This window comes from Elgaria multicarinata, chromosome 2, assembly GCF_023053635.1.
Source record: "Elgaria multicarinata webbii isolate HBS135686 ecotype San Diego chromosome 2, rElgMul1.1.pri, whole genome shotgun sequence".
NCBI classification, from domain to species: domain Eukaryota; kingdom Metazoa; phylum Chordata; class Lepidosauria; order Squamata; family Anguidae; genus Elgaria; species Elgaria multicarinata.
This window is the reverse complement of record NC_086172.1, coordinates 58956999-58982138: the sequence shown is the minus strand read 5'-3', so window position 1 is coordinate 58982138 and position 25140 is coordinate 58956999. Positions and strand designations below refer to the sequence as shown.

Below are 25140 nucleotides of genomic sequence, written 5' to 3'. Positions count from 1 at the left end.
TTATTCCCTGAACATCTGGCTTGTCCTGGTTGTGGACAAGGCTAGGGAGGTGGGTTGCCTGGGAGTTCAGGAAGTTTGGTCCAGGAGCCTACCTTGCAGGGTTGCCAGGTGGACCCTGACATCCATTACAGAAACCACAAGCAGGAGACAAGTGCAACACTACCCTCTTGCCCATTTCCCCCATCAACTGGTGTACATTGGCATACTGCCTCTGATACTGGAGGTAACATATGGCTATCAGGACTAGTAGCCATTGATAGCCTTCTCCTCCAGGAATTCATCTAAGACTCTTTTAGCCATCCAAATTGGTATCTGTTACTACATCTTGTATTATTGAATTCCATATTTTAATTATGTGCTGTGTGAAAAAGTACTTCCTTTTATCTGTCCTGAATCTCCCATGGGATGACCCCAGCTTCTAGTACTATGACAGAGGGAGAAAAATGTCTCCATCACCACATTCTCTACACCGTGCATAATTTGTACACCTCTATCATGTCTCCCCTTAGCTTTATTTTTTCCAAGCTAAACAGTCCCAGTTGTTGCAACCTTCCCCCATAAGGGAGATGCTGCAGGCCCTTGCTGATTTTAGTTGCCCATTTCTGCATATTTTTTGAGCTACAATGTCTTTTTATGCAGTGTGGTGACCAGAGCTTTGATGACCAATGTCAGCCAGAATTGGCCTTCTGGGGCCAATAGTCCCCAGCATTTGTCCCACCATGCGGAGTGCCAATGCTGGGACAGATGTTAAAGCTTTATGTAAATAAGGCTTGATCATTTCTGAGTGTAAATCACTGAATAGGACGCCAAGCAAACATGTAATACTTTGCACAAAATTCTTTTTACAAAAAGTACTGTAAGGACCTTATTATTATTATTATTATTAATAATAACAACAATAGTAATAAAAATATTTATTTGTATCCCGCCTTTTGCCCAATACTGGGCCTCTATCACTTTAAGAATGTTGTGCTCAAATTTGACTTAATTTAAGTGTTTATTGTGTCCCTAGAGTACCCTCTGAGGAGGTGATTTGGCAGCAACAGTAATAATAGTTCTCATTTATTGTAATCATGACTCCTTAATTGCATAAATGATAATAAATATCTGTTGGTTTACTATATCTTGTATCTAAAAGTGATTAATATAAGAATATGCCTTTGTACCCGGTGTGAGGTAGTTGAATGCAAATTGGAGAAACTGTACTGAGTAACAGAGAAATACTGTAACTCCTGTTGCTGCCTGATCAATTACTACAGAGAGACAACCCTAGGATCACACAGTAATACATATAAGCACAATCCTCTAATCTTTTACTTCATATTGGATCTGGAAAGTCTTTAATAAAAGAAAATAGTAAAAAAGGGGAGCACAACTTGTACCCCTCCAGACGTTTTGGCCTACAGCTCCCAAAATTCTTCACCATTGGCTATGCTGGCTAGGATTGATGGGAGCTAAAGGCCAAAACATCTGGAGGGTCACAGGTTGGCCACCCTTGACAGCTTAAAAAAAACTAGCATAGGAAAGGATGCATAAATTATAATAGTAAATGTACAGGAAAAGAAATAACATACATGTAACACATCCTTAAAGCTGTCTGCATAACAGGCTAAAAATGCTGATAACTTGTTTATAAATGTCAACTGACAAAAGAATCTATTATAGGTGGCATCTAAAACCTATGTTTTGTGACTGTTTAGTGTAGGAAATGCCAGATAAACACATTTTAAATCCAAATCAACACTCAGCTTATTGAGCCACATAACTACTACTACAGTCTGGGAGGATATATAAATGTGGGGAATATTGATTAGGCTATAGATGGATGTTTAATCAGCAGTTTGTTTAAATTTAAGTAACAAAATAGGATTATACCCTACTTCCATTGAAATAAATGGAAGAGTCAATTTGGCTTCAATAGAAACCGACTAAATGTGAATGAAGACTGTATACTTCTTCGTCAAAACAAATCCCTATAGCAAATACGTTATCACAGTGATGTGCTTCTGTGAGTTTTTGACTGGAAGTTATATATTATAGTGAGAGCAAAGCAAAAATAACTCTCAAACTACAACTTCTCTTGAAAACCGAGAACATCCCACAGCCCAACATGATTTAGGTAGTAAAAAACAACAAAGAACTACCTAAATTTTCTCAAGAATAACAACTACCTCATTCTTCTCCCAAATAATATAAACATAAAAACAAATAATAAAAATATAAAACAATAACAGTAAAAGATAAAAAGATAAAAGTGCAAGGACAACAGCAGCAACAACAACAACAACAATAATAGCTTAACAAACTAATGGATAGAATCCAGATCTGGACTGCGTTCGCATGACACAACAATCCATCATGGGTTGAATTCCATCACAAAGGCTGCTGGGATTTGTGCCAAAGCGGGGCTGGAGGATTTGGGGGGATAGGAGGGGGAAAACAAGCCATGGCAAGGTGTGTTTGGTGCACCTTGGATTGTTCCATGAACAACCCACACTGTGTGGCTTGTTCAAGAAGGTGGCTTAGCATGTTGTGTGAAACCGCCCTTAGAATAGGACAAATGGGATTTAAGGCATGAATAACTTGTCTACGTACAGCTAACTTTAAGTACAACTAAGTCTGGATCCATCCCAATAAATCCTTGTATAATAATAAAAGATGGTGTTTGTATGTTTGTCAAGGATAAGGAATTGTTGGGGAGGTGTGTGAGAAAAGGATCTATAAAATCACCACAAGATTTACTAAACACTTTGAAATCGTCTGAAGACTTGTTCATTAAAATTTGACTGACTACTTAATTAAACACTCAAAATGGGACTTATTTATTCATAGGCCAAAGGCAGAGTTTACAAATAAAAAACGAGGGTCAACACACAGAACTTATACAGGAGCAAAAGAAACAAACTTGCTACAATCCTGGCTACACTAAATAACCCCATTTAATGGGGGAGTACAATTAGGTATGTATACAACAAATCCACCACTTACCCTCTCTCAGACTAACTGCCACTCCCCAACTGACAAGTCCCAACTGTCAGTGAGAGTGTGTTCTCCCACACTTCCTGATTCTATTATGAGGGGAGCGGCTTCCCTCTTGACAGGCAGGTCCTTGAGCCTATTTGCCAAACCTACGAGATCACTTTAATTTCCTACTTCTCTTTCTGGAAAGGCCTCTGTACAAAGAGCACAACCAGGTTGTGATATAAACCCAAATTTATATCACCATACATTCCAAGCTAACACTTAGGTATGTTTCCGTAAAGGCTTCAGCTGATACAGGTTGCTAAGTAGCAATGTGTAACGTCAGCTGATACAGGTTGCTAAGCCCCTCGCCCGACTGCTCCAGGCTTTCCAAGGTAATCCTACCCCCCTTTCTGCCTCTTCGCTCCCCCCCATGAAGGGGGCAGCACCACAGTCTGGAGCATGAGTGAGGCACAGCTGGGGCCCTTGGTGGCCGAGTGGGAGGTCGCTCGCCTGCTGCGAGCCGAGGCCCTGGCCTAATCTCATGCGAGCTGGGTGGGCATCCCAAGGCTGACAGGAACCCTGGGGAGAGGGGGATACCTGCTCACCCTCCCTCCGACCTCCCTGCCCCCCAGGTCTGCCAGACAGCACTTTATTGGCGGCCTCTAAGCAGCCCGCGCCCCCCTCCAGCCCTTCTGGCTCTGGGCTTTCCAAGGTAATCCTACTCCCCTTCTGCCTCTCGCTCCCCCCCCCATGAAGGGGGTAGCGCCATGTTCTGGAGCATCAGCAAGGGACGGCCGGGGCCCTTGGTGGCCAGGTGGGAGGCTGCTCGCCTGCTGTGAGCCAAGGCCCCGGCCTAATCTCATGCGAGCTGGGCGGGTGCCCATGGCTGACAGGAACCCCGGGGAGAGGGTCTGGATCATGAGCGAGGCATGGCTGGGGCCCTTGGTAGCCGGGTGGGAGGCTGCTCGCCTGCTGCGAGCTCAGGCCCCAGCCTAATCTCATGCGAGCTGGGTGGATGGTCCAAGGCTGATATGTTATAATGGCGTATGTTATGCCGGGTACAGCTACTGTTGTAGAAATCACCAGATCCTCCCAGGCTATTGACTGGTCAGTTTGAATTTCCTTCTATGGCAGCTGCCCAGCCCCCCATGAATATCTGTGTCTGTGAAGGAAGCCTCCTTTGTCTTCATTTGGATAGTAGAGGCAATATTGGCCTATGCTTTGGACATACACTCACTATACACTGCTTTGGTGAGTTACTCTTAGTATCTTGAATAGCAAGATTTCATGAGCTAATTTGATGTTTCACTTTATTTTATTTTTTAAAAAACAATTAACTACTTCTCAGCTTCTTACTTTTTGTTCTTCAATAAGTAGATTTGGTTGGAAATTGGAGTTGCTTTGATTCTCATGCTTAGTTTGGAAGGTGGCCCTCCCATCTACTGGGACTACTTGGTAAACCCCCTAACCAAATTGTTAAGGAATTTGAAAGAAGTTATGGGAAAGGGGCATATTCTGCTCCATGTATAAAATCCATTATCCTATGTGGGCAGAATATTTAAAGTAAAAAAAGGAAGTGTTACCTCTGAGACATAAACACAAAAGGGTGTCTTGCAGCCTATTCTTCCTTGCAGGGTGGATATGCAGACATAATGGTTTGTCATTTATAAATTAGCATCTGGAAATTTTATGTAAATTTTGCCCTCTTACATTTTCTCTTTTTTGGTGATGGGTAAGTGGCCACTCGAATGTAAAAAGGATATCTCAGGGCATTGCCAGAGAAGGGAATAGTTTGAATTAAACACCTTTAGAAATGTGACTGAATTGATTTGAAGCGAAACCCAGCAAAAGAAAGGGAAACTGAAGAAGTATTCAAAAGGAGGATAAAAAAGCAATTGTTGAAGAATTCAGAATAGTAACAAATTTACAAGGAAGTGGAATGTGCTTTGAAGTCTGTATGCTTCTGTTTTTTTGAGGGGAGGCAGAGGTGTTTTGCTTTTGTCTTAAGCCAAACACACAGGACAAACTTTTATTTCCTGTCACTTTCCATCACACTTCTTTTAAATGGGTCACAGAATTTCATGTTTTTCTATCTTTTAAAATGCTTAGAATCCTCTGATCCTGTGGTATTTAATCTTATTATTTTGCAAATCAAAGTGTGGAAATTGTATAATTACACAGGATATTATTATTTTTTTGCAATACTGCTTTAATAATATAGCATTATGCATACCATATACATTTTCTTAATCCTCTTATTCCAGAAGTGCACTCCAATATCTACAACTCACTAGCATTTTTTTCTCTGTCTACATTACTATTACACGTTTCCACAAACCAAATGGTTTCAACTATTCTCTAAGACAGCCTTCCACAATGGAGGACACACCAAGTCCAGCCATTCTGGGAAATTGGCCATGTGGGCTTAGGCTGATGGGAGTTGTAGTCCAAAACATCTGGAGAGCACCACATTGGGAAAGGCTGGTGTAAGACATGCAAGGTCTACAGACACTTTATTATTAGGTATACTGTTTTCAGTCACATTTTGCATGTTATGTTATACCACAGTATTTCTCATTTCATAGCAACTGCAAGCTAGAAAAAATATGGCTTCTGGGCTTTCCCCTGAGCTAGGAGCTAGGGTTTTCACTCCAATTAAAAGTATCAATATCTCAAGTGTCAGAGAAATATGAATCACATATCACTTCCCAAAACTATTTTCTGCCAATTGTTACCATTCTCCAGACAAGATAAAACCTGTAGCAGCAACATTGTTGGCGTTTGTGAACTGTGATGGAGGCAACTGCCCAGAGAGCTTTGGCTGAGGGGCGGTATACAAATGTAATAAATAAATAAATAAAGTAGGCACTTCCCAGGCTAAGTGGAATGTCTTTTCCTGCCTTAGAGCATGCTCCATTTGAAGCTTTGAACACAAGGGAGGGTGTGTATCTGCTGAGAATATTCGAAATCGTTGAATACATGCTCTTGCTCTCTCAATCCCAAATCCCATTTTGATTTGCACAATTTTTTTAAAATTCATGCAAATTTCCTAAGTAGAATGAATCAGCTCTTCTTTACCCTATGGAGGAAATTTGCACAAACCCTCATGAGCAAATTAGTCGCAATTAATTTTCATTAAAAGCATCCCATTACATCATATTCATTACTCACTTAATACATTTTTTTTTGGATGGGGCATCATTACAACTAAAGTTTGGTAAATGTGTTCCACACCTTTGGACTGGCACTCATACCAAGTTGTGGGCAAAGACTGAGATAATGGGAGGGGGAATTATCCTTTGTGTAACTAATGTTAAAACATAGCTTTCTGTGAATGCAGAAAAAAAATTGGGTTTCAATACCTTGCTGCTTCTGGGGATCATAAATCTGCAGACCAAACAGTGGTGATCTCTCACTTCTTAGAAGTGTCACATTTCTAGTCATCAAATCCAGCTGGAAAATAGAGCCATTCATATAATCTGTCCAGAAAATATAATTCCTATGGTGTGACAGTCCAAATGGATGGTTCAGTTCTTTTCCACTGTAGACCACCTGCAATTGATTTACATTAGTTAAATAGTTACTACGGCATCATTAAAAGCTTAAGAATTTAATGAGACGGAATCTGGGGCAGGAGAGATGGACATTATTGCCTCCACATAAAGAAACCTAAATTCAGTCCCTAAAGCAGTGGTGTGCAGAAAGTAGATCTCCAGATGTTTTGGACTTCAACTCCCAGAATTCCTTTCCACTGATCATGCTGGAAAGGGTTATGGGAGTTGAAGCCCCAAACATCTAGAGACCTACCTTCTGCCCACCTCTTCTCTAAAGCACCAAATTAATAACATTAAGAGAACACCATTGTGCCAGTTTGATAGATCATTCCTCTTTCTATGTAGTCATCATCTGCTATTGTGAAAATCTGCATAAATTTGTGCAGGCAATGATTCTATTTATCAAGATGTTTAAGCAGCACTTCTATGGTCCCTGGGAGGACATCCCAGGAGCCATATAATGTTTAAGATTTCCGCTTCTGAGGGTGGATTGGGACGTCTGACCTTGGAGGAGTGTTCTGATCTCACAAACCCACTCCCAGTTGCCACAGAAATGTCTGCAGCCCTTGGCTCTCCAATGTTGGCACCCTGACATTAGTAGAAGCAAGAAGAGGACAAGTTGGTAGCAAAGCAGTCAGTTTAGATTTTCCCTTTGCAGAGAGTCTTCTACAGTATCGATGTAACTTTCTGGATTTTTATCCAATCCTAAAAGCTGGGATGAGATTAAATGCAGGGATGCAACCACTAATAGGGCTTTTCACACTTCATGAGGAAATCATATTAGGATAGCAGAACATTTATTCTAACGCGATAGCTAGACGGGGCGAATTCCCAGGGTGATCCCCGGGATCGTCCCTGTGCATCCATATGATGCACACTGTATCCTGGGATCAGGGATGTATGATCCCTCCCTTGCCCTGGGATCTCACCCAACTCTTTAGGCCCAGTTTTTTCACGGTCTCAGGCTGGGCCCGAGACTGCAGAACGTGTGGCTGTGTGCCACGGTTTGTCCCAACTCCTAGTGATTCCTCGCAAGGAGCCGGGACCTGTGCACAGGGTGTTGAGCTCCTCAGGAGCTCTGCGCCCATCAGGGGAGGGATGGGGGAGCAGGGAAAGTAATTATTTTTAAAAAAAATCATTTACCTTTTGCGCACAAACATTTGTGCACTGCTGTCGCTTTAACAAAAAAATGGCGGGCATGACGCCTCTCTGTCTGAGGTCGTTGCACGCCGCGTGTGAACTGAGGGGGAGATCTCGCGATGAAAAGATTGCGAGATAGTCACGCCTCCATCCCGCTAGACCGCTAGGTCTAACTAAGGCCTCTGACTATTGATAGTTTGCCCTAGCTAGGATTATTTCCAAGACTCGGAAGCATAAAAAAGTGAATATTATCTACAGAAACTATATTGTATACTACCAAATGGCTTGGGTAGATTTTCAAGTACATGATTCTCTATGTTCGTAGCCTTTGGATTTTACTCCAGTGATTAATAATAGTTTAGTTTGGATCAATATCTCTTGAGGGAAGGCAGTGATGTCAGATATAAATTGTTGACTCTACCACCCTGTTTTCTAGGCCCAAAGCCTCCTAAACACACTTACTAGGGACTAAGCCTAACTAGACAATAAGTGGAAAGAATCTTGATATAGCTATACTTAGAGTAAACCCATTGAAATACATTGGACTTAAGTTTCATTAATTTCAATAAGTCTGCTCTAAGTATAATTAAATGTAGACCCAACCCACTGTGATTCACTTCCTACAAAACATTCATAGGCTTATGCTGACAATCCGAAACTTTTCCCCAGAAGTTGGATCCAATGTTCCCATATGTAGGTATTACCTTTAGCTGCTTCTTTAATGAACTGCATATGGAACTCTCATATTAACTTTGGATATTTAAAGTGGTTTAAGTGAGGTTTTTTTAGACAGCAGTAGTTTCCTCATTCTGTGATTAAACATTTTCAAGCATAGACATGCAAGTGTCTATAAAGCCATAGAGATGACCATACTACTTCAGGGTGATGTTTCTCAACCCAGGCTAGGCAGGTCTTTTACATCATCCTGCCAAGTAGTAAGGAGGATTGAACACATTATATGCAGATATTTAGTAGAATGTAAGATAAAAATTATTTTCTATATCTACCATATGGAAAGGGAGAAAAATGTTTCTGAGCTCAAAACGTCCTATAGAAAACATATTTGCATTATGCAGTAGAATTCTCAGGGCTTTTCTAACATGCATTTGTGTTGGAGAAGCAGCATATGCCTGTTCTATAAGGGAGAGACGAGTAAGAAATAAAATAATAATAATAATAATAATAATAATAGTGCCAACATGTGCAAATAAATTCAGATAATGTGTGAAAGAATTCACATTCATTTTAATGTGAATTTTTGTAGCTTGCTGCCATAAACACAATTCAATTCAGTGTTCACACCGCAGCATTAGATAAAGTCGCTTTGTGTTACTCCTCCCTCTGAAGCAAAGAAATAAATTCTGGGCCATACTTTTTTCCTGCATGAGAGTGACAGCTAAGATATCACAATGGCCCTTATGCTGGGGTATCCCCGCAGGGTTGACTAAAAAGGCAGTCCTAAAGGGAACTGGAAAAAAGGAAAGTGGCGATATAATTAAGCGAAATGAAAACTTATGAGTAACACAGCAGCATGTTTTCTTTCACCTTTCTGTCAGTTCCATTCAAAAATACTCTTTCAATGTGATCATAATAGGCATCACACCAGTACAATACATTGCTTCGATAGTCCAAAGTTAATCCATTTGGCCACAACATCTTTGATGTCACAAAAATCTGCCGGTTGTAGCCATTCATCCATGCCTTCTCAATTCTTCCCACGCTATCATCTATTTCATCTTCTTCCCAGTCTGTCCAATACATCCAACTATGAAATAACAAATAAGAACATTCATTTATTCTTTGAACCATGTAATTTAGGTTGTAGAATGCCTATTACATAAAGGCTGAAATGCCTTTACGTTTCTAGCTTGATTTAAGCTTTCTAAATGTTGTTTTCCCTCTCCCGAGAGAAATAAATGAGCAACAGAGGCAGTGCACCAGGGGGGAAAAGTCACTTCTATTATGTGCTGCTCAACAGAGAATATAATCAATTATGTGATTAAAAAGTGAATTGATTGGCATAAAAAGTCAGAGCTCTGTTAATGAACTGCGGCAGGGTTATGAAATTTTGAAGGGCTTTTTCTTTCTAAAAGGTGGCAAACTGACTTCATTACAAAGAATGGAATTGTGCAAAGATTGGGTAATTTTAACTTGTCTTTCTAATGCAAATCACTTGAAGAAATTTTGAATAATACTCATAACCCCTATTTACTTCTGAAAAAAGTTGTGAATACTTTTATTACTTCAACACATTTGGGGGGAATGATGAAGAAATCAGGAAGTATCCAATGTTAAACCCACAGAATTAAGTCTCATTCATTTCAAAGGGTCTACTTTATGAAGGACTAACATCGAATACTACCCATTACTTATTATTTTGTAATCACAAGACCCAATACTCCATATTTATTGCTTACTTCCTTAGCAGTTTAATATTTTGGGCTGAATTCATCCAGTAATTATCCTGAAAAGATGTTTGTTTGGATTTGTTTAGTGATTTAATGTGCTGCATTGGTAGGCATTAGTGGATTTTTCTTGCTCGCTCTCTTGGCCCCTTTATAATGTAAAAAGTCATTAAAATGCAGATTTGTACTTTTGTAAGAATAGCTACCAGTGCTTTAAATTGAGTGATCACTTTCTCACAAAGCTAAACTTAAGTAATACAGTGGACTCTGGGCATAAGAACAGAAGAAGTACTATGTTGGATCAGACCAAAAGCCTATTTGCTCCAGTATTCTTTTTGCACAGAGACCAACAAGATGCTTATGAGGCCCAAATGAGTGCAAGAACATCCTCTTCCTTGCTTCTGTCTCCCAGCAACTGATAGTGGAGGTAATATATAATATATATCCATCACAACTAGTAGCGATTGATAGCCTTAACCTCCATGAATTACTACATGTCATACATTATTATGGTTTTAACTTTTGTGAACCTCCCAGAGAGCTTCAGCTATTGGGCAGTAAAAAAATGTAATAAATAAATAAATATAAATAAATAAATTAGATATATCACTTACACTAATGTCTGTACAAGTTGCCATGCTTAGGGATATTGCGTGTGTGCGCTTGGGTCCATATTGTATTTTGTATTCGTGTTTTTAAATTGTTGGTTGTTTTTATGCTTTTCATGGTTTTAAATTTTTGTAAACTGCCCAGAGAGCTTTGGCTATTGGGCGGTATAAAAATGTAATAAATAAATAAATAAATAAATAAATAAAGGCAGTGGCTGCGCCCAGTGCAAGGATGGATTCACACATGAGCCCCAGAGAGTGCTAGGGCAGGGGTCCACTCTGGCTTCTGGGATTGCACTCTGAGTCCTTTCCCCCGCTGCATTAATGGTAGCCATCATTAATGCAGCAGGAGAAATATGCAATATCCCCAGGCTTGGGTAAATTGCACATTACTCCCACCACCACCACCAATTGGGGCCTACAAAGCCCTAACAACGCAAGTATTAATATGGCTTTTAAGGCCCCCATTGGTGGCAAGGAGAGAATCACACAATTTCCCCAACGCTGGAGCAATTGGGTATTTCCCTCCTCCACACTAATGACAGCTACCATTAATGTGGAGGGGGGAATTATCATCATCATCATCATCATCATCATCATTTGTATCCTGCCTTTTGCCCAATGCTGGGCCTCAAGGCAGCGTTACAAAATTAAAACATACACAGTTAAAACCTATAAATAGAAATATACAAAAGTTAAAAATATATTATGCAATTTCCCCAAGGAAACACGCAATTTCCCCAGCCTTGGGGAAATCATACATTTCTCATGCACCCCTGCTGATGGGGGCCTTAAAGGCCCCCATTCGCAGGATGGGAGAAAGGCATTATGTCCTCATAGCTGGAGAAATAGTGCATTTTCCCTCCTCTGTGCTAATGGGGGCTTTAAAGCTCCCATTAACGCAAGGGTACTCTTGTGTTAATGAGGCCTTTAAGGTCCCTATCGACAAGGCCAGGAAGCTTGCTTTCTGAAACCTCCAGAAAGTGTGCCTTTCCCCCACTGCGTCAATGGCAGCCACCATTCATGCAGTGGGGGAAAGGGCCGAAGCCAGGGCAGGTGGCTGCCGAGTACTCATGAACCTTGCAAGCACTCAGGCAGGGGCTCACAGGGCCCAGTTCATGGGGCGGGCTTGGGCAGCAGTGCGGCGAGCACTCCCTGAGCTCACCAATCCCTAGCCATGCTGCCATCTTTATAAAAACAACATGGCTTAGGAAGAGGGGAAATTAAAAGTGAATAAATAGAGCTGAGGGTGCTTTACCATTTTCTTGGCCACCATTTCTTGGCTCGAAAACCTCCCTTCCCCATTGCTTATCTTGCTCTATGTACAAATTACATGTTAGCAAGAATACATATTCAGTTGAAGGCCTATAGGGGGCAGGGCAATCTGGAGCAAAGAAACAGCAGGCTTTATATTTAGGGATATAGGAGGGATAGCTAAGAAAGCCAAAGACTGGTTTTCATGGAATCATAGAATCATAAAATAGCAGAGTTGGAAGGGGCCTACAAGGCCATCGAGTCTAACCCCCTGCTCAATGGGCCTAGTATATGGGCTTAGCTTGAGCCAGAGTAAATTTTGGGAAGTAATTTTTGGTGAGCAGAGGTCTTTGACTTTACCAAAGAAAGAAATTCATGGGGGAAAGCATGTGATTAATGCACCTTTATTGGACAAGTTGCCAACCCAGGGTATAGAGTCAGCATGGTTAAGGAAAAGTTGGGGACTTTTTGAGTTTCTTTGAAATTAACAAAGATGTTAACAATGACATTAATAGATGGGAGGGGCTACACCATCTTATGATCTCCAGTTAGCAAGCTTAAAATAGAAGAGTTACCAATTATAGAAATAGGCATTGAAATTGGTATAGCAGAAGGGTATAAAACAGAGCCTGGTCCTGGGTCCATGTTCTGCCTTCATCCAAGATTTTTAGGGTCTTTTCCAATCCTATACAAAGGGTTCTTGAAGTAAGACAGATCCTTTATTGATACAGTGAACTAATTCTATTATTTTTCTGTTTCTGAAACAAGCATCATGGTGAAATGAGTACACTAAAATCAAAAGGGTTGCTTTCCTGGGCTGCTGGGTCTGATTACCCCTCACTCCCATGTATCAGTCCTAGGTAGGGATGGGGGAATCAGTAAAAGTATGTCAAGGTTCTCCCAGTTCCGCCTCATTTCCAGTCCCAATTACAAACATCTTTGATGTTTGAGCATGAAAAAAATGTGCATTTGAGTAAGCATTATTTTAAAGCTTGCACACAAACATGCACTTCCCCCAGTGACTTAGGCATAACAAGGTATATTTCCCCCTAAATAAACACTTTTAAAATGCATTTTTTTCTACAGTGTGCGTTTTTTTAAACCAGCATTACAAGCTCAGGAATGTGTGTGATTTGCCCACAAAATAAAATGCGCTCATGTTTGCATTTGTGAGGGCAAATGGGTCAAGTTCTGGTCAAAAATAAACTGGTGTGATTATCCAGATTTAATGCCGAATTAAGACAGTGCTGGACACACAGCTATCATAAATTCTGATGCAACTTTATCTTGTAGGTCTGATGCTAAGCATGTTGAGAGATAATACAACAGTAAAAGAAGTGGGACTTCAGAGTCTGTTTCAGTACGTGCTATCTATTAAGAGTATTGCCTCATTTTAGATGTGTGGTGCTCAACATTTTATAAGCAAAAGATATGGGTTCAGATATAGCTAGTGTTCCTCTGACGGAGGCTTTAGTGAACTCTTTATGTCAGCTGTCTAGAACTGAGGCAAATAACCAGATCAATATACTCTTTACTCTTCTCAACAGTACAATGAATCAATAGCACTTGCAAACATTTATTTGACTTGTTAAAAGGCCATTACTTAAAATAGTCCTCTTTGTTTTGCAGCTAGTACCTGTCATGACCCAAACCAGACTCAGTGTAAGTGGCATTGATGCTCACATTTGGAATTCATTAAAATATAGACAAAACTCCAACAATATTTATCAGTAGCATCTGTACATTAATAGTAAGGTATATTATTATAAAGTGAGGGGTGGAGATGCAAAAGGTTGGGCAAAGGATGGCTCAAATGCTTCTGGTTCACTATATTATTGTTGGAGTGGGGTGGTTTAGGACATTCCTTTTCAAAGATTCCTTTCTGAAGTGTACAATCCTAGCACAATTTGTAGCTCCATGCTACAAATTTAGCAGACTGCAACCCATGAACTGGAACATGCTGCAAACACAGTTGCCAACATCAACTTGATAGTGGTCTAGTTTATATCATTACTATATGATTTCAATCAATATTGGTTCCTTTGAAATGGTTTGTGTTCGTCCAAGTATAATGTAAAAGTGTGAACAATGGAATTACCTACATGAGTCATTCCTTGGGCATATTTCATTAGATTGTTTGTGTGTATTCAGAGCTCCATCACACCAGTGGTTTAACGCACTCTTGCCACGTCTGGTATCTGGCATTGCAGCGTGGGACTCACATGACATTGTCTATGTCCTGCACCCATTTTGCCTCTTTTCCTCTGTTTTGCGTATTATTTTGGTGCTGGGAAAATCTGGATTATTTTCCCCAAGCAGATTTAATGTGCCCTTAAGCCTCCATGTATTGCTGTCCTCTCGCTTTTTCCTTTGTTGGGGGAGTGTGCTTTGAATGGAGGATTGCTGACAAAAGGGGAGGGTGGGGCGGTTCTCCTCCCCCAGTACGCAATGTTGAAGGAATGTGCTTAGTCTGTTGAATGGATTTTTTACTGCTCCAACCCCACATCGGAGTCCAGCCGATGAAACGTTAAATCAGTAAATCGCTAAACAACAAAGCCAGGGGGGGGCGGAGCCCACATCCCTGAGGACACCAGCAGATCTCTATTTTTTTTATGAACTGGAGATGCAGAGCTGTGCATTATCAAAGTGAAGGAAAACAGATCCTCCACAAATGCAAACAGGTGGAATTTCGCATTGTTGGAGTATCAGGAGAATGGTTTGAGGAGAAAGAAACTAGGAAATTCCTAAAAAACAAGGGATGAAGGAATGATTCAAACTTGGCAGAGCTAAAACCTTCCTTCAGAGCTATCACTCTGCCAAGTTTCATCTCGTTATCTTTAAAAATTACACAGATCACTGCACCAAGTTTTATCTCTTTATCTTTAAAAATAACGCAGATGTAAGCATTTTGGTTAGCCACAGATGTCAATAACGAAGCTACCTCTCACTCCACTCAGCCTCTTCCAAATATGGAGAGAGAATTGCTTCTGAGTAAACACGTATAGAACAGGCTTTTAATAGTGTGATCACTGAGAAGCTTTTTTTAAAAAGTCCAAAACAGCAAACTGGAAAGAAGTGTTCTGCAACTCTATGCTTACTTCTGAAGTCTTACTTCTGTTTACTCAGAAGTAAGTCTCTCACTTTTCAATGGGGTTTACTCAAAGGTAAGCATGCATGGGATTTTAGTATGACTTGGATGTAAATGCAGTTGAAATCAATGGGATTTACTCTTAAGTAAGGGAATGAAGCCTGGGCAATAAATGAACTCCATTGAACACACATACACACACACACACACACACACACACACACACCTCCGATTATGCCTTAAACCACTCCTGTGCAGAATCAGAGAGGTGTCTGTGTTAATGAGAAGGATTGACTTGGAGGGGATTAAAAATTCCTAAAAAAATCTAGGGATGAACCAATCTGATTCATTTTTGGCATGCCTAAAGCCCTAGTAAGAGCTCTCACGGTCCCAAGTTTCATCTCTTTATCTTTAAAAATGAGAGAGCTGTAAGCATTTTGGTTAATTCCCATAGGCGCTCCAATGAGTGAGGGGGGAAGGCTGCCACTTGATCACAATGTCCATAAATGACAAGAACCAATGAACTGGAGGGGGAAAGAGAAGGGGCAATGCAGGGTAGGCGCAATAGCAGCGGGAGAGCAAACAGGTAAAAAGAGAGTTCACTGGTATAGTGATGATCGTGAAAGGGAGGAAGACTTGACACACTTATGAAACAGATGTAAAAAAGTGGAGGCAAATCAGAGGGGAAAATAGGTGTGATGGAGCTCTCAGTCACAGGCTGGTTTACTTTGGTACTAAAACAGTATGAAGAAGGTTCATATGCTACATCCTATCTAAAAAAACACAGGTTGAATTTGAATTATGGATGAAATGGAAAGTGGTTTGTTATGTTGCATTTTTATTTTGTAAGGCCTAGGGAGTGGGAGTATTAAAATCTAAGAATATTGCTATAAATGCACTAAAAATGGAAGCAGCACAGAAGACCGGATTATAAAGTGCATTTACTTGACATTGTGATCTATTAATTTTGAAATGAACTGTTGAGTACATGTTGAGCACTTTGAGTACTGACTTCTGTCTCCTGTGCCCCAAACTGACCTTTATTCCAGTCAAAGCAGAGCAAATAGCATTCTAAGTAATATGAAACTCAGAAATTCTCAACAAATCTATCATATCTTTGCTCACTAAACTACAATCATACCCCTTCATGAGAAACACACATCCTTATTTGCACAGTCAGACCAATCCTCTGACCTGATTTCCCTAGGGCAAATTTCTCTGCTCTGGGAGAACAGACCCCACTGCTATATTAGAGTTATGCTTTCCCAAAGCCTTTTGCACTATTCTTTGAAGGGGAAACATGTCCCCAAAGCCCATTTGCTTCTCCCTACAGTTTTAGTATCTCAGAGTATGGTGGCCTCATTTAAAAACAACAACACAAAACCAAATTTCAGTCCACCTGGACTCAGACAACTTACATTATTTTTAAAATTGTATAAAGACTGAGTTGAAACTAGGTGTTGGCAAAGTCACCCTGAATCAGGGTAAAAGGTGTTGCGAATCCATGGCTAGTTCAACTCAATCTTTATGCAATTTAAAAGGAGGATGTCAGTTATCAGAGCTGTCTTGCTGACAGAGTTCAATAAACACTGCTGCATACTAGAAAGACTAATACCAAAGTTATGTCTATAGTAGATGGAAGCATTGTATTTGTGAATCAGCTTAAGATTGTAAAGCCACAATTTGTATTCAGACTTGAAGCTCCAAGGGACTCTTGCAAAGACATAAGATACAGCAGTGGGTTTTGCATTTGGGATGAAGAGATCTTGAACATGAGTAAATATCAAAATACCTAGACAAACACTTATTAGTGCGACAACTGAGAAGGTTTACAAGCGCCTGATTGTTTTGAATTCAATTGTGAAGTTTGACGAATTGGTTCTTGAACTGTATTTGGATTAAAGGCTATGAGCAACTGAATAGTATTGTAGAATTGGCTTTCAGAGATTTGTTCTTACTTTTAAAAAGATGTCTGTATGGTAGTGTGCAAGACCATACTTACACTCTGTTACCATACCATATCTCCCCAATAGCATTAGAAATGTAACAATATCAAGTCATTTATTGTAATATAGCCATTAAACTCCAAAATTAAACAATGCTATGATGAACCTCTTGTAATATTTACTTATCAAGTCGAACTATTAGTTCTATTATAATATAGGGTCAGATTCTTCTATATTCATTGGACTCCAAATTTCAGACTAAGGCCACAATCTCACACAGAATTAAATTCACTTAAATCCACTGAAATATGTGGTTTAATGATGTGAAAGAAAGTAATTTGGTACTTTATACAACTTCAAAATAGTCTAGTTTTTTTAAAAAATGAAATAAAAATGAAAAGCATCCATACCCATTAACAGGATCCACAACAATTCCTCGGGGATGAGACATGTCTCCTTCTAACAGAGTTTTTCGACTTTGAGAGGCTTTCTCTAATCTGGCAACATTAATTGTTTTCCTGGAGCCATCATTTGTCCAAAACAGATTGTTTCCAATCCAGTCTACTGCAATGCCTTCTACATTGTCAAGATCTGTTTAAACAAACAATATATAAAATATGATATATTATACGTATTTTTATTTATTCATTAAATAAAACTAGTTCACTTATCTTTACTGGTCCAAATGTGATTAAAGTAGTTTCATGTATATACTATGGTCCTATATATTTGCACCAGTATATCCTTCTGCATTTCCAGCAGACTTATATTTGCACAGTCAACATGACTGTATGTCTGATATGTTGCACAGACAAAGCAAACAATCTAACATAGCAAGTCTTGAACATGCCGCAGACATCATTATGTGAGATCAAAGCAGATATCCAGTGTTGTACAGTACTAGAGGGTTGGCTTGTATTCCTACTCAGTCATGTAGGTTATTTACTGGTTTGAACAAGAATTAATCTCTCAGATGATTAATCATTATTGTCAAGGAAACAGATTTGTTACTTTGTAGGTACAATGAAGAGATTTTAATGAACACCATAACAAGCATATATATAAAAATAGATGTACAAAAGCTGAAAGCTTCTGAATTAAGGGAATCCTCTGGTTAACATTGTGACAGCACAGAAAGCCAAATGGGAAGCATCTGTTGGAAAAAGTGATAGATTAGGCATATGTAAAAATCACTATTCAAAGAATTAAAACACTTTCCTTTCCTATTCCTTTCCTGAAAGCAAAGTTTGTTTGTTTTTTAGAGCTTCCAACAATACATCAAGTCTTTTCAATGGAAATAACTCTGGTTTTGCTTTCCATTTTCGCTCTTCCAATTTCTTGAGTGGCACCAGACTTGACATTTTCCAAAGTAATTCCATGCTCCAATCCTGTGCATGCCTATTCAAAACTATGACTCATTGAATTCAGTGAGATTTACTCCTAGGTAAATATGAACAGGATTGCAGGGTACAGCAGGAAATTGATTAGAAAACCAGTCCAAGCTCCAACATGGTAGATTGATTTGTTATATGGTACTTTTCAGCTTAGAAAAAGTAGCTAAGCCATGCTTCAGGAAAATTCGGAATGTTTTTGGGAAAACAAACAAACACCCCAATATGCAACATTCGTCTATGATACGGTACTATACTAAAACTGAAGATGTTACTTTAAAATAATTTTCCTCACATGGCATACAACTCAGAACTGCATAATTGGAATCAGAGATGAGGTGTTTTAAGGTAAAACAGAAATAGAAACTGATTAGTTGAAATTGAAATGGATTTCAACTAATGCAGCCCTATTTACCAAGGTTGAATAGACCAACCGTTTTAAAACTTACTGGTACCAGGGAAACCTTTCTACACTTAACTTGCCTGCCAAGGAAGAGCCAGTGTAGTGGCTAGAGTGCTGGACTGGGAGTCAGGAGATCCGTGTTCTTGTCCCCACTTGGCCATGGAAGCTCACTGGGTGACATTGGGCCAGTCACAGACTCTCAGCCCAACCTAACTCACACAGTTGTTGTGAAGATAAAATAGAGAGGAGGAGGAGGAGGACTATGTATACCACCCTGGGTTCCTTGGAGGAAAAAAAAAAGGTGGGATATAAATGCAATAAATAAATAAATAAGAAACTGCATGGACCCCCCCTATGCATTACAAAAGGTAGAAGAGCTTTGCAATGCACAATTTCAATGGGTGTCAGGTATAAGGCTGGAGGCCTTGTTGAAGAAAGGTAGACTTATTAGAAATAGTTTTAGAATGTCAATGTTTATCTCTGACAGGGTTTCTCATGGGAGTAGCTTGCAGTTGTAAAAGGTTTCCCTTGGAAACTGGGTATGGTGGAAAGGTGGGGGACGCTGTTTGGGAGTGTTTTGGAAAGGTGGGGGGCACTTTTTGAAGGAGTAACTCAGATGGGAGCGTCACCTTAGTCGGTTGACACATGGGCATGGTTTACAGGTCAGAGGACCTGTCTGTCAAGTGGCTTTGAATAGGCTTATAAGTGAGATAGCAAAGCTGAAACCTTTGCTAGCTGTCGTCTTTTGCCGCAAGGCCTGAAATTCCTCCTGCTTTGGATTCCATCTCTGCTTAGGACTTTGAAAGCACTCTGCACATGGACGCTTTGCTATTTGGACTCTGGATATCTAAGGACCTTGCCATGAAAAGTACTGTGAGGCTTTTCATAGACTTGGACTTGCATTTGCTGTGGATTTTGTATGTGTGGCCCAACTTAGGTGGCAGGGAGCTCCCCCGAGCTAACATTACTTGCAGGGGAATTCTTGTTCCTGAGTTATTATATTACCTACAAAACAAATTGTATAGTGTTAAGTTTAGAACACAGTCCATGCCCTACTTTAACCCATGTAATTTGATCAATATTCTTCATCTTATGATGGGTTATGTCGTTGTTGGGCTCTGCTGTTTTCTTTATTAAATAGTTTGAGACTTGGAAGAAACGTTATATAAAAATATAAAAGTTCCGTGCATCTGTTCCATGCTTCTGGTATTGTTTTACATGGGTCTTCCCATGCGAACAGATGTGTACATTACTCTACACATGTTCTTTCATATCCTTCTCAGGACATAGATATGTACACCTGGGTCTTTTTAAAGTAATGCAGTCATTAAATAAAGTATGCAGATCAATTACTGCATTTGTACCAGCATGCCTTATAAGAAAAAAATATTTATATTTTTAATAACTTCTAATAGAACATGAAAGGCAAAAGATGGAAATCTATGCCTAACCAATAATGTAAGTCATAGCAAGTCTACTGCTTGTCTTTAAAAACATTAATGAAGAATCAGAGTGCAGATATGAGAACAATGTTACTTTAACCATGTAAGACATTTCAGAAGAAGTAATGCTGCTATCACCAACAGAGGGAAAAGGCTTTGCAAATGAAGTGAGATCATTTTATTGTCCAGGGAAAGTCTAGGGTGACCAGATGCACCATGAAACCCTGGAGACCTCCAGAAAAATGGAGGTTTCCGGGCCAACTGGGACTAGCCCCCAATTCACCAGGTTAAAGGGCTGGAAGATGTGTTCCTGGACTTCCAGGAACGGGTGCTCCAGCCCTCCCCCAGTGCAGCAGAAGGCTAGATTGGCATTGGGGGAGGGGACTGTAAGACAAGTTCTCAGACTTCTGGGACGGCATCTCCCAGCCCCCGCCTCCTCCCAGGATCGCTCTAGCCCTTCTGCTGTGCCGATGCAATTGCGTCAGTGCAGCAGGTTGCTCCCTGCACCAGGACAGGAAGCAAACACAAAGCCCCACCCCTTGGGTCTCATCGCATGTGACGAGACCCAAAGGGCGGGGATCAGTTTGCTCCACACCCCACCAGAGGCAGCCAAGACCACCCAGGCGGCAGACAGCAGTGGTGGACCAGACCAGGTGGCGAAAGAGGACAGTGTTGGCGAGGTCAGCTAATGATGGTGATGCTGATAATGGTGCCGATAATAATGGGTGCTGAAGCTGATATTGATACTGCTGCTGCTAATGATGGTGATGCTGATAATGATAATGGATGCTGATACTGATATTCATAATGCCGTTGCTGATAATGATGCTGATGCTGATAATGATAATGGATGCTGATGCTGATATTGATAATGCTGCTGCTGCTAATAATAATGGTGATAATGATAACACCGGGCTGTTACATCTGCAAATGTAATCCATTTCTCTCAAAAAGTTATAGCTATTGTTGATATCCTCAATATAGCCAATGGGTCCATACAAAGCGTGATGAGACTTGGGATCGAAATCAAAGCAGATTGTGCGTGAGGCAGTATGAGCCAAACTAACCCACATTTGAAGGCACTACTGTAGGATAAAAATTTAATCTTTACTTTAATGCACACTCATATTAAACAGAATGAAGGGTTTCCTATCCTATGGCCAGATCTACACCAAGCAGGAAATGACACTTTGAAAACTGTATGGAGTGTGTCCTGGACCCAAACAGTTGTCATTACTGTTATAAACCATTTTAAAGATGTGGACTGAGGTGTCATCAATATGCGGATGACACCCAGCTCTTCCTTTCCTTTTCATCAAACCCAGGTCAGGGTTTGTTCTGTTCTGAATCAGTGCCTGAGCATGGTAATGGACTGGATGAGGGCTAATAAACTGAGACTCAATCCAGACAAGACAGAGGTACTGTTAGCAGGTGGTTCATCTGTCCGGTGAGGTGATGTTCGCCCTGTCCTGGACGGGGTTGCACTCTCCCTAAAGGATCGGGTCCGTAGTTTGGGGGTGCTCTTGGATCCAGAACTGTCACTTGAGGCACAGGTGAACTCAGTGGCAAAGAGCACCTTTTATCAGCTTAGGTTGATATACCAACTACGCCCTTATCTGGACAGAGATAGCCTAGCTACAGTTATCCATGCTCTGATAACCTCTCGTTTGGATTATTGCAATGCGTTATTCGTGGGGCTGCCTTTGAAAACGGTCCGGAAGCTTCAGCTGATACAAAACTGGGCAGCCCATTTATTAACAGGGACTGGCCGGTGAGATCACATTACGCCAGTCCTTTTACAACTTCATTGGCTGCCAGTCCAGGTCCAGGCCCTATTCAAAGTGCTGGTATTGACATTTAAAGCCCTAAACGGTTTGGGTCCAGGTTATTTGAAGGAATGCCTCCTCCCATATGTACCTGCCCGGACCTTAAGATCATCTACAGGGGCCCTTCTCCGTGAGCCCCTGCCAAAGGAAGTGAGGCAGGTGGCTACTAGGAGGAGGGCTTTCTCTGCTGAGGCACCCCGGTTGTGGAACGAGCTCCCCAGAGAGGTCCGCCTGGTGCCTACACTGTACTCCTTTCATTGCCAGCTGAAGACCTTTTTTATTCTCTAAGTATTTTAACACTTAATTTTAACTTAAATTTAAATTTTACTGTTTTAACTCTGTATTTTAATTTTATATCAATTTTGCTGTGTGGTTTTTATCCTGGTTGTGCTTTTTATACTGTATTTTGTATTTGTGCTTTTAACCTGTAGGTTGTTTTATTATGGTTTTAATTTTTGTGAACCGCCCAGAGAGCTTCGGCTATTGGGTGGTATAAAAACGTAATAAATAAATAAATAATAAAGCAGCAGTGTAGATCCTTTCCTAGTACATTTGGATGGATTTATTATGTGCATTCAACATGATCAAAACATCTCACTTTCTACATAGGGACCTTGAATCACTGCTCCAAACTAAGACCTCCCTTACTTCCTATGACCCCACCAGCCTAGAAAATTTAAGGATGAAATTCTATGCACACTTACTTAGAAATAAACCCCATTTAACTTAGCTGGGCTTATTTCTCCATTTAAAAAAAATAGTTCAGGCTATACATATCATTAGTCACGACTACTCCTTTTATTCCCTACACTTGTAAAGAATTGTAACCCTCAATTACTAATTTGAAAATAAATTACTTCATTATTTTCACTTTTGAAAAAGAACCTATTAAGGATCTGCTTTATTTTAGCAGAACACTCCTAAATTAAAAGTTTAAAAATGTCTTCCATTTGCTATCGCTGCATCAATAGTAGTTCCACCCAGCTCCCTCTAATGACTTTCTAGTGGCTGTTTTTAAAAAGCTCTTTCAAGTCTAAACCTTAGATTATGTTGCCCCAGACAAAACTGTTGTTCACCAGCACCCAAAAAGATAATCAAAGTTTCTGGCAAACTTGAATTCTTACTCAACAAGTACAACTTATTCCAAAAGTTTTGTTGTGCTGTGGCCATCATGGGGTGGTGCCTGTGACTTTGGTACGAAGTACCTCACAAGTATTCCCTCCTTGCTTGCAAAACTGCCATGAATGTTCTTAGGGCAATGAATTCATATAAACTACAGAAAGTAAATTCGATTTTTTCTGTAAGTTTTTTACCAGTAAATGGAAAAGATAGATAATAATGGTGGTTCGATGTAAATGGAAACCAGCAAGCCCACTATCACCAAAGTTTTGTCAAACCATAGATGTTCTACCAGTCTTAAGCTACCCTTCTACCTGTTTTCTTTCTTTTCTTTCTTTAGCGGTTTTGTGTTTTTTGACGGGCGGACAGCAGATTTATAAAGGCTCAGGCAGTATTGTGATACCTGCCCAGAAAGCTAATATTAACAAGGAAGGGATGTGAGGCTTTCTGATTTTCAGTTCTGACAACAGTATCATAGAGGTACATTTTCCCATTTTTAAAGTATACATTTTTAAACTGTACAATTTTTAGAGCTGATGTAGCATTGTGGCTTTTAAGATATAATACACACACCACTCCCAGGACAAATTACACTCAGCCAGAAGCTCTGTAGCTCGCCTTAGGCAGTTTTATGTTGCTTTTCAGCCTCCACCTCAACTGCTCCCCTATCTACAATATATATTGGGATAATAATGCTACTGGCCTATTTTACATTGTTATGATAAGGATTACTGTAATTTCAAATACTTCAAGCTCTTAAGGGGAAATGTACTGTCTGAATAATAAACGTTTGATCCAAGACACCACAGGTAAGGATCAACACACAGAAGGATCCTCATACAGCACAACAGATTATCTCCCACTGCAGCATGTACTCTTTGACCTCAAGTTCCTGACTAAGTGGAGGGGGTGAGACATGAAGCATCCACAGGACTTTTATCCCCTCTAACACTGGCTGAGTGTGTGCCACAGGGAAGGAGAACTAGAAATTAGGGATGCTTAAGGATTTTGTTCAGTTTACATTTTTAAGCAAACAAATCTGATTTGGATAACGTGCACAGAAATGAGTATTTCAACATAAAATGTGTACAAAGAATGTGCATTTTGTGACAAAATGGACGAAAAATAATGCATAGTGTTGTGCTTTTAAAAACAACAACCACACAATTTGCAGATTGATGAACAAATCAGTACATGCAAGACAAAAATGGACCGGCAATAAACTGATCAGTCCATCACGACAGAAAATAAGGCTCTGTTATAAAGAAGCCCTACTGAAATACCATTATGCATGGGCATTTCAGACAAGATAGACTGGAGTCCTAAGTATTATTATACATCATTAATTACTATTTATAATAGTACATGTCTTTGTTGGGAGGCCAGGCTTACTGGCCTTTGTGATTCCTAAGCTCAGTCTCAAGCAGTCAACCCAATTCCACATCAAAGGAAACAACCCACATAAATGGGCTGCATCCATTTGCGGTGCCTCCTCCCATCTGCCTTGTGTGGTTTCAAAATCATAACTAGATACAAAAGCATGTCTCTGAGAGGCTGAACTCTGGACATGCTCAAAGGCGCCCCGTCGTGATATCAGTTTTCTCAGAAACTGAGGGAAGAACACACACAGCCTTCACCATTAAGAGGGAGGGAAGAGGGAAGGGAAGCACTCTGTGCACGCCCAAAAACAGGCTTGACGAAGGGAGCAAATGATGGAGCACTTCATGGATGAGAAATATGGGCTGAGGCAGTCCCAGCAGGACTTGGCCAAAGTTGTGCCTGTCCACTGACAGCTGCTTACCTCCCCTCCTTGGCGATGCTATTCCTTGATGCTCTGTCAAGGAGCAGCATCAGTCACAAGAGGAGGAAAGTGCCTCTCAGAGGACATGTGCCCTTGAGGGCCGCCAAAGGCATGCTGGGAGGTGTAGTACTATTATTATTATTATTATTATTATTTATTTATATAGCACCATCGATGTACATGGTGCTGTACAGATAAC

At 40.3% G+C, this 25140-nt stretch overlaps 1 protein-coding gene across 1 annotated transcript in view; it reads right to left on the bottom strand.

The window, feature by feature from the left end:
* The window catches only part of LRP1B (LDL receptor related protein 1B), a 976641-nt gene that overhangs the window by 284809 nt on the left and 666692 nt on the right, over positions 1-25140 (bottom strand). The window contains exons 12-14 of the mRNA XM_063116589.1: positions 17370-17550; positions 9204-9423; positions 6327-6516 (exon numbers count right to left, since the gene is read on the bottom strand). Of these exons, the coding sequence (XP_062972659.1) occupies positions 6327-6516; positions 9204-9423; positions 17370-17550 (591 nt within the window). The remainder of the gene's footprint in view (positions 1-6326; positions 6517-9203; positions 9424-17369; positions 17551-25140) is intronic.